A 13,753-nucleotide genomic window follows, 5' to 3' on the forward strand; every position below is an offset into this window, starting at 1 on the left:
TTTTAGGAGACTGGCCAAAAAGAAGATGCCAGAACTCTCAACAGTCAGGGCTTTGCAACAGTATAATAAAATAGAATAGGATAAAAAAACACCCAGTGAGGAGAACAAAGTCCTGAACTTGTAGGTGATATAATCAGATCTTTGAAAACCCCGATGTATTTAGTGGAGGATTTATTCTTTGACTGCTGGACCAACCCCATTTAACTCTTGTGTTACAATCACCAATATTTATGGAGAGCTGCCAACGCGCACAGTCTTATACAACATACAGGACAAGGCATAGCGTCTGTCTTGTCGTATCTTTCAAGAAAGAAAGAGATGGAAATTCTGGTACAAATTCCAGTATAAAGAGCAGGTGTTTACAATTTTAACTTCAGGAGAAGTAAATGCAGTCTTGTTTTCCTCCTTGGTTGTTTGACAGAATTATAATTGCAGTTCCCTTGATGATTATTTTTTTAAATTTGTTTTTGCAAGTGAGGTATTTGCAACTCTGACAGGTTGGTTTTTGTCAAAATTAGCATATAAGTTTCAATTTTTATTCTTTAGTATAAACTTACTTGTCCTTGTCTATTTTTTTACTTGACTTTTTAATCTTATTCAGTCTTTTCAATCTTATGTTTAATAATTCCTAGCAAACACCTCAGCTACATATTTCTTGTTTTAATATATATATCTTAAATTATTATAACTGGCTACAACTATATAGAAAAGTTTCAATTTAAAATATCATTATGATTAATAAAGCTTTATAATTACACCTTATGTAATTAATGGTGTGCAAGTAAGAACATGGTGAATACTATTTCCAGAGCAGATTAATCTGATGCAAGTTGACTGAGGCTTCAAATCTAAAACCAGTTGAGTTATTACTGTGCTGCATCAGCATTTATTGATTTTAAGGTACAGTGTTAGCATTCACTTATCACTGCATATTTTTCCCCATTGCACATTAAAAGAGCTTGCCCTCATCTGTCACGATCTTATACTGCATAAATCATATAAAATGGTTACCTGTTTCTGTGATTTATTTCATTTTTATGTTAATTATACTGAAACATAGGATTGTTTAATAAAAATGTTGAAGCTAATCTATATCAGTCATCAATATTTCTTACATATGTTAAACGGTGGAATGTGTGATAAACCAGAATATCCAACATGTAAGGAAGGGCATTTGAAGTGAATTAGGACTTAGCCTCACTTAGAGCTGAGACACATTTTAATTTTACAGAGACCAAACATAACCTGGTATTTACACGGTAATTTTTTTATAAGTTAATGGTGTCTATTAATCATAATCACTAGAAAAATAAAGCATCTCACCCCCGGTTTCCACAGCCTAGAAATGTAAGGTGAAAGATATGTTTTAACTTCTCACAATTACTGTCTTAAGGCAACCCTGGCTTCCCCAAAAAAATGAGACAAATATTAGAAACTTCCCAGTCAAGGTAAGACACTCAGTGGAAACTTGTGTTCTTCCAGAGAGGGTTTTTGTCTGGGGAAGCACAGCAGGATCAGGCTAGGACATATCTGACACCGAGCCTTCAAAAGACTTGTGCTCATGCACTGCAAGAAGTCCTCTTGAAATCAAAGATGTTTCGTGAAACCAAAGGCTAGGTCCCATGTAAATAGTCCTCAGAGCCGTTTATGAAATGGTCTGCAGCATATTTACTGAGGGCATTTCTCAGCACACACGAGGAAAATTTTTGCAGGATCAGGGCCGTGACTAATCTTTAGGAGATCAGAGCATTTCCTATTTTCCTTTATAACATTGCCATTTTAAATTCAGCTGGCTCCAGATACTCTGGGTAAATCGAGGCATACAATGATAACTAAAACGTAATACACGGATAATATGTCACTCTTTCTTAAGGATGAGGAACATATTTTCACGAAACAGAGATTGCATTTTTTTCTAGTCTGCTATTTCAGGAGCAAGAGCAACAAGCAAATGCATTTAGAGTTGTGGACATGTTACTGTTAAGGAAAAAGATCTCAGAATTGAACACCTCCTGATCTGCCAAATAATTAATGAAAAGTAATTTTATTATTATGACAACTAAACTCTAGGGTGTCATTTTCCTAGAAATTCGAGTTGTTGAGGATTTTAGTGTTTGGAAACATTTTTAATCCTGCAGCAAGGATTAACGACCTGGTAGGCATAAAACGTACAGAATGTGTGTGATAATCTGAAGGTATTTCAGAACATGTGCCGTTGTTTAAAAAGTTTCCACTGAAAGTATTAGCCGGGAAAGCAAGAGTCCATCAGATTTTGTACCAGCTTATTGAGAAACTTCAAGTTTTAATTAAATCTCTTGCCATTCAGATCAAATGAGAAGGGATTTTTTTTAGCTAGCTTTATGAGTTCTGCAGCATTTAAAATACTTATAAAAATAGTAAATACATTTCATGAATTATTTGCAGCTTTCTTAATGAGATTTAAGTTGCCTTCTATTAAAGAAATCTGTAACTGCTTTTTCAGCCACAGCATAACTGGTAAGCATGTTTATTATACTCAGAAGCCAAAATAATTTAGTTTTATCAGTTTTTGTGTCTGAATTGATATCATTTTCAAAAGCATTCTTTGCTTGCATGTTTCTGGTGTTTAAAACTCTACTTGTTATTTAATTTATTTATGACACAGAAAATAAGAACCATTGCTGACTCTGAGCACCGTGGCAGCGTAATAAAACACAGTCTGTGGTTATTAAATAGAAATAACAAAGAAACAGCAACAGATTATTTAAAATCCAGTCATCCAGCTGAAAAGATAATAAAACTCTGACTTTTATCAGCAGAAAAAAAAACCTAAGATTTTTTTTTCCCCAGAAATGGCTTAACTTTTCCCTTTTCATAACATTCTAGGCTTTAAACTATTAACAACTGATGTTTGTTCATGTCTGAGCTTTAAGGAAAACAGTGAGGGAAATAACCGAGCAGTAGGCATAAGTGTTTGATTTTTTGCGATTTAAAAAAAAAAAGGGTTAGTTGGCCTAAGGCTAGAATTTTCATTACATCAATGAAAGAAAGAAAACAGAAGCCAGCAGAGGGGAGTTATAGAAATTGACTTCATATAAACAGTGAGAAAAATCTTTTTCCATGGCCACCTACAACGTAGCTATTTTACCATCAGCACGACTTTTCTTTTACCAGTGGCACAGCAGCCTGGGCCCAATCCTGCCGGTTTAGAACAGGTTCCCATCCGGCCAAGAGGCTTGTCCCTCGCAAGATCAGGTTAACAGTTTGTCAAAGAGAGCAGAAACAAAAAAAAATTTTTTCCACGTACCTAAATTGACAAAGCTCATGACCATGTCAGCATCATTCAGAAAGTTGGTGTCGTGCAGGCTGGCTAAGGGAGGATTCTGTGTGGTCAGGGGGGTCATGCGAGATAATTGTATTCTCCGTGAATATCCATTTGGAGAGGCAGGGTATCCTTTCCGTATCCCTCTGCTCTCCCCTGCCATTGATCCCTTTAGTGAATACTCCAGCTCCTCAGTATCCTCTTCATTTGTCATGGCATTATACAGGTCCAGCATGAAGAGGGGTGCAGAAGAAGCCTGCTTTCCTGGTGAAAATGGTCTGGGTCTGTGAGGTAAACCCAGGATAGAGAGAATCTCTCTCTGAATCTCCCTTCTCTCATGGTTCCGCAGCCTCCTGTAAATAAAACTCGAATGGACATGATTGTCTCCTAAACCTCCCTGTGCGTGACCCACCAGAACCCAGCAATTCCAGAGCAAGCCCATGAAAGCTTTGAGCACAGTTAGGTTCATCTTTGGAAAGAAAAAGAACAAGGAAAAAAAAAAATAATAAAAAAAAAAATCTTTTCTCCTACTTGTTCTGAGTTCCTATGAGGTCTGCTTTCCCAGTGGCTGAAAAACAAAATTTACCTATTCTTCATGTCAATGTCATCTCTAAACGTAACATCTTTGATGATTTGTCTCCCCCCACCCTGTTTAAATATTATGGAATGTGTCAGGTTGCAGTTATTTCTAAGAAAGCTGAAATTCAGACTTCCAATTTTCCACTGTTGTTATCGTTTTTTCTGCATTTATGGAGCAGAAGACCAGTATTTTGTCAGCTGACCTAGGCATTCCTATATAAACCTTAGATAACCAGGTCTTTGGTGGGGAGCTGTATTAGCAAGAGCTGTTCTTCTGACACATTGTAGTTCCCAGAGTTATCTTCCCTCGTTATTCTGAGTTCTTCGTACACCTTGCGCTCTTCCCAAGATAAAATCCTGAGTCACAGATTTGTCTTGATCTGTACCTTGGTGGTGTAACACATATTTGTCCAGCAGCCTGGTGATAACTTTAACATCTTTTGAATCGCTGGAGTGTAAAGTAATTCTAAAGCATGTACTAATCAAATTAATGTGTTGCCATGAATTTACTCAAAAAAAAAACAAACCCCAAAACAAAAAACAAACCCTTCTGTAAATCCATTCAACCCTTTTCAGCTTCTGAACTGTTATTTCCAACTCTAGCAGGCACAAATATAACAGTTCTCTTCAAGAGAGATCTAAAGACTAATGTAAGCACAACCCTGCTGGGAAAGAAGAGGCTTCTCATTGTAATTTGAAACGGGTATAGCAAAAAAGTCCTTAACCCTTCTCTTGCCAAACAGAGCTTTAAACCTCTTCCCCCCCCCCCCCCGCCAATTTACAGTAATATCCCTAATTTTGGCTATCTGCTGGTTTTTTTTTCCTAGCAGCTTGCAGAATCAATTTTAACTTTAACAATTTTAGGATATATAGCTAGCTGAAGGCACGGCGTAATGTGGAAGCTCTTGTGAGTCTCCTTATGAGTCTCTAGTTAGTAAACTTGAATAGGAAACTCTCATAACAGACTAAAATAGCATCTCATTAATTCAAGAAATGTTTATATTTTAGGTTAGTTTAGCAAACAAAGGTGACCTTTTTAATAAACTCTGTAGGAAATTTTGTCGGTTAGGCTTGATTCGCTCTTTTCTAAAAATGTCGGGAATGCAATCCGAATGAAAACAAATTTCTTCAGCAAGCGAGATTTCAAGTTGGGCATAGCCAATGGTGTAATTATGGTTATAGTCACAACTTTCATAAACTTCAATTTGCAATGATAATTTATTCCAAGTACATTTTGACTCATAAATCTCTATATTATATTTCCCAGTAAATATCCAAAGCTAAGATTTAATCCCACAGCCTATTATTAACTGGAGATAGAAACAGCTTAACTCAAGAAATAAGAAACATTAAATATATTTTAAAGCTGCTGCCCATGAAATTAAGGTTCAGCTTAGAATTTTATGACAGCCAGCAACTGGTGTTTTCCTCTCATTAAAACAAAATCACATGCTGAATTTCATATTGCTCAGATTATTGGTGGTTGTTTTCCCCTCCTGTGATTTTCCTTCAATCTTGAGGAGACATTCCTTTGATGAAGGGGAGAAAAAAAAAGGACAAAAAAGGTTAATACATGACATTGAGGAAAAAACCCAGGTATATAAAATGCATCCCGTCGGGTTTTCCCTTACATGACTAGCACCTACTCAGCAAATCACACAGTTCTTGAGTAAACTTGGGAGTGTGACAGCAAGTATAGTCACACTCTAAGAAGCCAGGAACAATTTATCTAGTATATTAAGCACAAACGAGCTTTTCTCGTATATTGTGAGTCCTAGCCTGTATTTACAGTCTAGTCCAGCTATTATTAAAATATAGCTGATTCTCTCTCATAAATCAGCACGCGTAATAGAGAATGTTTCTCCCAGGGAAGGCTATATCTCATGCTGGACCTGCTGAATTAACACTAAAATTAATTATGAAGCCATTTAGCAAAAGTCCTGTTCTCAGCAGAAGAGCAATACGCTTTCTTTCCTCATTGAGGTTTTCCCTCAAAAACCATTTCTTATAAGAAAAGTATTATTTCCTGTTTTTGTTTTGCTTTCACTTGTCCTGCTCAGACAGTTGCAATGATACATGAGACTACCACACATATGTCTTTTTTTAATTTGGCCATCGCATATCCTGCAACAAGGTTTATTTCTCTTTTCCAGTAATATATTTCCTTTTTTCCCCTAAGCATTCATAAAAGCCAGTGGATTGATTGCTCAGAGGATTTAAGTCCTCAGCCCATCAGTACGTCCAGCAATAGAAACTTCCTATATTATCCCACTAGAGTGTCTGGAGTCTTTTCCCACTTAAAAAGCCAAAAATGCCCTCAAGTTTGAGGATGCTTTTATGTTGTAAACAGTTTTCCAGACAGAAATTGAGTAAGAAAACATATAAACTAGTAATCATATTTTTGCCGAAAACAGCTCCTGTTATTTTCAGACAGCCACAACCAAACATGTAACCTAAATACAAAGGATTTATTTTACATTGACCTATCCTATACTGAAGCACCGAATGTCTTTGACTAGAACATGAAAATAAAAATAGTTGTTATTAATATAAACACAGTGTCCTTTTGTAATAAACCTGTGTCCCATAAACAATCATTTTTAACATGGATATCATACGTGGGAGATATAGTCAGCTCTAAAAATGAAAACCTTTGCTACAGAAGTGAAAAGGATCTGCAATAGCTGATAGTCCCATTTCGTATTTCCAATATGAATCAATTTACTTCTAAAGAAAAAGTACCACATACAGTTTCAGCATGGCAAGTTATTTTATTTGATAATATATAAAACTAGATGGGCACAGATATATGGATGTAGTTTAGGTTAGGGTTCAGTTTCAAAGTCACCTTAAATGCAGGTTTCAACTTTTACAACAAAAAATCATTCTGAGATGTTTGTATAATATGGAAATTTAAAACAAATGCCATGCTCACACCATTTTTAGATGCACTCAGATCTAAATAACAGTTGATGTCAGTGTAAAGCATTGACTCAAAATCAAAACCAGGGATTTGAACATGATGCCCCAGAGATTCTAGTTTTACCCTGCATCTAAAACTGAAATTTTGAAATATAAAACCTTCACACAGACAGACCTTTCTTCCCCAGATGCTCAACCTGGAAGCAACATAAGAAATCACCTGACCAGCCCTTATCCAGTCCTTTTTAAAAAAAAAAAAAAAAGAGAAAACTAAAATGACTCCAGAAGTGAGCTCCCATTAGGGATAGATGTCTGGCAGAGGAGCACCTAAGACGCGGATCACTGGAGAGCCGGAGCCTCAGAGGCAGAAGAGCAGCAGAGCACCGTGGAGGCAACCCTGGCAGCGCAAGGTAGGAAGCAGTTGCATGAATTTCTTAAACAATGTGGCATATATGTACACGATGAGTGAATTCAGAGCTCATTACATTTGTACTAACCTGAACAATGTTAGAGCAAATATCATAAGGGAAGTAATGAAACCTGGGAATCCAGCTCTCGCCAATCTCGGATTCCAATGGGTCATAGCACTGCAACAGTGAAAAAAGGTAGACCCAACAGGTCACTGCAATCATTGGGGGGTGCAATTCTGTTCAATGACCACTACTCAAAAATATATAAAACTAGTGGATGGCTACTGAATGCAGAATCCCTCTGGGTTCTCAATATCACATCAACTGAAAGTGATTTCCCGCAGCAATGGTTCTCTGTAACTGTCTGGCAAAACAGACTGAAACGCAGACCTTCTCCAAGATATTTCCAGTCTAAATCTGAAACATGCGCATGCACGCTGAATGATTCTGCTGGCTCTTTCCCTCTTAATGACCAGCTAAATTTGCCATTCAGATCAATATTATGCATAAACAGATGATCCAGCATTAAAAAGGTGTAAATGTGTAAAAAATGTTATCTCTGCAAGGCTATGGCTGCAAAAGGTATATGGAGAAAGACTTTTATGAAAAGGTTTCATGAAAGCAGGAAAATCATTAGAGGTTAAAATTACAGATTCCTCAGCAAAAAGAAGGCGAGACTTCTGGACTCTTCCCAGGACAGAAATGTTACACAGGCACCATAGTTAGGCATACCTGATATACTACCTGTATCTAAGTTGGATTTACGATGGTATGGACTGCATGAGGTGTACATATGAGCCTTTGCACGTAGGTATGCATATGTTCCAAATATCCAATCAACAAAACATGTATGACATCTTTCACTTAGGGTTCTTTTCTTTTCTTTTCTTTTCTTTTCTTTTCTTTTCTTTTCTTTTCATTTCATTTCATTTCATTTTATTGAGTTGGATGTTGAATGAAAGTTGTATTCTTACCCTGCAAGCATATAAAAGAAACACAAACATATTTTTCTGTACTGATGAAAGATACATCTCCTAATGCAAAGGGAATTCCATTTGTAATGGACACTGTGAAAATTTGTAGAATTAGCTGCAGAAATTGGCAGTTGAGACATAAATTGAATATGATATTTGTAAATGTTGCATATGTATATAAACCCCTTTTATTCTGGATAATCTCACAGCATTTGTTAATTAATAGATAGAAACCATTTCAGATGCAGAAACACTGCCATTTTTGGAACAGAAAACTTGTTCAATGTTATTACTTTATTTAACTTCATATCAGGACAGAAAGATAGCTGTCCTGAACCACAAAGATAGCTGTGCTCCTCAACCACAGGGGAATTTTACAATAATCACTGGGGTTTTACCCAACCTCTGTACGCTTTACACGTATTCCTGGGGATCGTTAAGCATTATATAAAGAAAGTACTTCTATTTTATGCTGCCAGCAGAGGAATGCATTGCAAAAGTGTTCAATACTTAGATTATAGTGCAATTTATTCAGTTACCCATCAGTTTCCTGTAGCAAAAGAGTTTTTTGTCCAGGATTTCAAAAGCTCAGGCAAAATCACAAATCAGCCTAGGAGGTAAGTCATCAAGCATTTTATAGATGGAATTTAATAGAACACTTTGTTTAAAATTTACAGAAAGACCTCTGGCTTTAAGTATAATCATCTGTGAAGTTTGTTCTATTCATAGTACATGCACACTGTTGTAAAACTATCAGCACAGAATAGTCTGTAGCATTAAAAATATACCCTTCTTTAACATTAAGAAAATGGAGAAAAATCATTTTGTAATCTGCCTGAAGACTTTTTTTTTTTAACTTACTGTGTTCAAGGACTGAAAAAAAAAAACAACCAAAAACCAAAAAACTTGTTTCACACATACTCTTCAGAATACATGAACCACAAAATATACAATTAATAATATGATCCAACATCAGAGTGCTGTCATTTGCATAATTTACAAACCCAAAGAGCTCCCAGAAATCCCCTTTGGTTTACAATAAGCCTCTAATTAGTTGTTAAAAAAAAAAAAAGGCAAAAAAAAAAAAGCAACTGCACTGAGGCAAATACAAAACACTTGGACAAGAGCAACATTTGTGAGTAGCAAAGCATAAGAATTTTAAAGAAGATTATTCTTGGCTCAGCTTGTCGAAGGATTTTAGTGTGCCCCAGCTGCAGACTGGTACCTGCTAGTCTCATTGCTCTCTGGCTGCAGTGCGGCCATAAGCATTTTGTTGTGTTCCCGGGCTGGCCCCAGCGCTTTTTCAGGGAACCTCTTCTGCCTCTTGCTGGCTGCCTTTCTGTTTTCAACTACAAATACGTACAGAAATTCATCCCTAAACGGATGTCTTCCAGGTAGCTGCATTGCACTGTTGTTCATGTTGTGAAATATTCTACCTACCTAAATACAGGATTTATTTCTTCCCTTGAGCATTTTGCTACTAAGTTCTATAGCCGTGGCTTTAGCACCTCTACTGGCAACTGAATGATGCAGCACTCTCAATCTCTGTAAGTTAGTTTTGGGGGTTTTATACCTTTTTCCTGTGCTTTGTTTTATACACATTCTCTCTCTCTTTCCTATACATCCTCCCATTACGTCTCTCTAGGTTTGGTCTACCATTTGGATGTGCTGTCTCTGATCCCACATGGCCTTTATTTTTCAGCTTTTTAAACTCCCCCCCCCATCTCCATTTTCACGTTTCTTCTTTCCCTCCCCACATATCTGTAGACAGATGTTATTTTCTTCTTTTAAAACGACTTCCTTTGTTTAGCAATGTTTCCCATTTTGTAAGAGATCAGCTGGCCTCTCCGGCAGTAAAAGAGGAGCTGCTGCTCCAGTACTTTCAATTAAGTGAGCACTACCATGAATCACGCAGTCCTTGAGAGAGCAGTCATCTCTTGCTGTTGGAGGAGGATTGCGAAAGAAAAAGATGTGCAGGGGACCATGTAAGACTATGTGCATCCTAAAATCTTCAGTGTGTGCTGATGGATCTTTCTGCATGGACTTTTTCAGGCGTGGTGATCCATCAGGGAGGCAGTCCAGAGCCAGCTGAGGAACTGGCAGCAACCCAGCTACAAAATGCTGTAAGGTCTTCACCACAATGGCTTTTTCAGGAAAACAGACAGTATCAGAGTCAGCTAAGAAGCAGCAGTACAATACCAGGGATTTTGTGAAAAGTTCAGTAATATTAGCAAATCATGTTCTGCTGGCACCGTTTCCATACTAGCTCAGGTCAGAAAGGCCATTATTTGTATCATCTTGTGTGTTTGTACTAAACCATCATCACAAGAACCCAAAAGAAGGTAGCAACCAAGCTGCACTGAGACAGGCAAGTGTGTGAACACATCACGGAAACCATTTAAATTCGCCAGGGTTGGGTCTATTCACCAGGGTTGGGTCTTTAGCCAACATGCGGTAACAGTGTGGTGGCAATGGCTGTAATACAAGTCAAGAAAAAGTCTTCAGAATAAATATTGGTTTCCTGAATTTCTCTCATTAGACCATACTCCCTTCTAGCACATAATGGCTTTATCTTGCAAAATGATTACAATTGGCTACAGCTGATGAAATTTATTTAATCAACAACAAATAATCGTTGCCAAAATTTACTACAACAGTCTGTTCAAGCCAGAGTTTGTTAAGCTGGCAAAGCAAAGGAATAAATTGAAAAGCCAATTTATGCTGTCGACCCAGAAAATCCATTTGCTTTTCTCAGACCTTCCTTACAGTGGAAACACTTAAACCTGTACATCGAAGTGGAAAGATCACTTTAGCTGCTAAACTTTCCTTTACGTAGCCAGAGGTCTGACAAAAGGATCTGCATAATCCATGTCCCTCATAAACCAGGCTTAGGCATGGGGAGCACGATTTACATCACAACCTCTTCATCTGAAACTGCACTGTAATCTAAACATGGCAGAGACACACAAGCAGTCCTTCATTTCTGCTTCTTTAGCTTTACTACCTTGTAGCCATGTAAATTATAAGACAGTTACAGATGCAGAACTGCAAAGCAGTCTTTTCCTTTGGAAAGTGGATTCACAATGATATTTTCATAGGTTTTACTATTTGTTGTTCTTTGTTACTCATCAAAAAATGTATCTGCTTATCTAGAAACTCAGCGTTGGATCGTAAAAATAAACTGGATTTGTTCATTCATAGCTTAGATTAGAGTGATACACGGTGAACTTCTTTAGTTTACTCAGTCGTTATATCAACAGTGCTGAACAGTGCTGGAAAATGGGAAACATAACCCCCATTTTTATAAAGGGAAAAAAGGAAGACCTGGGGAACTACAGGCTGGTCAGTCTCACCTCTGTGCCTGGCAAGATCATGGAGCAGAACCTCATGAAGTTCAACAAGGCCAAGTGCAAGGTCCTGCACATGGGTCAGGGCAATCCCAAGCACAACTACAGGCTGGGCGAGGAATGGATTGAAAGCAGCCCCGACAAGAAGGACTTGGGGGTGTTGGTTGATGAGAAGCTCAACATGAGCCGGCAATATGCGCTTGCAGCCCAGAAAGCCAACCGTGTCCTGGGCTGCATCAAAAAACGCGTGACCAGCAGGTTGAGGGAGGTGATTCTGCCCCTCTACTCCACTCTCATGAGACCCCACCTGGAGTACTGCGTCCAGCTCTGGGGGCCCCAGCATAAGAAGGACATGGAGCTGCTGGAGCGAGTCAGAGGAGGGCCACAAAGATGCTCAGAGGGCTGGAGCACCTCTCCTATGAAGACAGGCTGAGAGAGTTGGGGTTGCTCAGCCTGGAGAAGAGAAGGCTCCAGGGAGACCTTACAGCAGCTTTCCAGTACCTGAAGGGGCCTACAGGAAAGCTGGAGAGGGCCTGTTTACAAGTGCATGTAGTGATAGGACAAGGGGTAATGGCTTTAAACTGAAGGAGGGTAGATTTAGATTAGATATTAGGAAGAAATTCTTTACTGTGAGGGTGATGAGACACTGGAAGAAATTGCCTGGAGAAGTTGTGGATGCCCCCTCCCTGGCAGTGTTCAAGGCCGGGCTGGATGAGGCTTTGGGCAACCTGGTCTAGTGGAGGGTGTCCCTGCGACTGACAGAGGGGTTGGAACCAGATGATCTTTAAGGTCCCTTCCAACCCAAACCATTCTATGGTTCATGAGGTACAGCTTACTTCCACATAGCCTAAGCATACAGGTGTACTTTTTCACGGTGATTTTTCAGAGTAGATGCCTAATATTTTCTGTGCTCATTTTCTGCTATCACCCTTTGGTGATAAAATGTGCACTAGGACAAAGTAATGAGAATTTTCTATGACATTTAGACAGATGTTTTCCTTATCCTCCTTTGAGCCTTGCTAGAAGAATCAGATGCAATGGGCTGCTGGGAAAGCTTCAGGCTCAGCCTTGTTGTTCACCTTTTAGATGCTGTTGCCTCTGGCTCTGGCCACATGTTCCTCTGGCATGAGAAAGGGGCTGCAAAGCTGAGGTCAGTCTCATGGAAGAAATATTTTGCAACGATTTATTCTGAAGCCCAAGGTTAACAAATTTCTATTTGTTCTCATTTCTTCATTGTAATTCAAAGTTAATCAATCTTCACTATTTCTGTAAAGAACTGTGAAGATTATTTTCCTGTATTTACAGACCTTCAAAGAACTAAAATCCTCTGCTTTCAAGCAATGAAGGATCTTCTTGATGCAGATGAAAAAAGAAAATATATTATAAGATGGCCAGAAAGCTTCAAAACCATAAAAATTCTGGCTTGTTTAGTGCTCTCCTAAAAAACATAAAGATGACCAAACAGATTATTTGAATAAAAAAAAAAGAAATGAAACTTTTCAGTCTAAGAATTACTTTGCCAAGTTCAATCTAAAATTATTTTTTATGGCTACATTATAAATTGCTTAAAAATGGGGTTTATAATGGAAATGGTGACAGACTTAACTATGGCGGCACAAGCAGGCGCCAGCATAATTACAGTCTTCTCAAGACACAACTTATTACAAGCTACACAGCAGAGCCAGTATTTTGTATTTTAATTAAGAAACCTGGATTTTGTTTGTAATAATTGACTGTTATGCCGCCCCTCTTGCCAGGACACCCTTGTAAAAGAGACTCTTGCCTCTAGTAGTCTTTCTTGGTTAAATATTTTAAATAAATTTTATATTGTTGACTGGAAGATTGCATGCATTTTATAGGTCATTATTAACTGTCTTTTGGTGACTTCAGTTGTTCTATATTTTTTAATGGAGATTTTTGTTCCTCTCATCTGTGACCAGAAAAGGTTTACAGTTTAGGTCTCTGAGAAGTATAATACCATAACATCTGTGTTATCTGCCTTAATCTGTACCATGCAGGCCTTCCATAAGAAAGCATGTTCTTTAGCCATGCTCTCCTAATGCCCTAGGCAGGTACAGCAGACCCTTATGCTGTGACACTGAAACACTTAGACCTTCTCTACACAGCCCTGACAAGGACATCACCACAGCTCCCGCCCTGTGGCATCTCTGCTGAGACCTTATGGAGAATTTCAGTTCCTGGACACCGAGCCGTATTTAC

General features: G+C 38.2%; 1 protein-coding gene and 1 long non-coding RNA gene across 3 annotated transcripts in view; one reads left to right on the forward strand and one right to left on the reverse strand.

Annotated features, from left to right (window-relative positions):
* The window catches only part of BMP5 (bone morphogenetic protein 5), a 56,703-nt gene extending 52,176 nt beyond the window's left edge, over positions 1-4,527 (reverse strand). The window contains exon 1 of one of the 2 annotated variants that reach the window (XM_075747358.1): positions 3,287-4,527. In XM_075747358.1, the coding sequence (XP_075603473.1) occupies positions 3,287-3,770 (484 nt within the window). In that variant the 5' untranslated portion in view covers positions 3,771-4,527. The remainder of the gene's footprint in view (positions 1-3,286) is intronic. The other variant, XM_075747359.1, reaches the window with a different exon arrangement.
* LOC142600928 (uncharacterized) overlaps positions 1-13,753 on the forward strand; it is a 637,768-nt gene that overhangs the window by 427,537 nt on the left and 196,478 nt on the right. The gene's annotated exons all lie outside the window — the stretch shown is intronic.

This window comes from Balearica regulorum, chromosome 3 (genome assembly GCF_011004875.1).
Source record: "Balearica regulorum gibbericeps isolate bBalReg1 chromosome 3, bBalReg1.pri, whole genome shotgun sequence".
In the NCBI taxonomy this organism is placed as follows: domain Eukaryota; kingdom Metazoa; phylum Chordata; class Aves; order Gruiformes; family Gruidae; genus Balearica; species Balearica regulorum.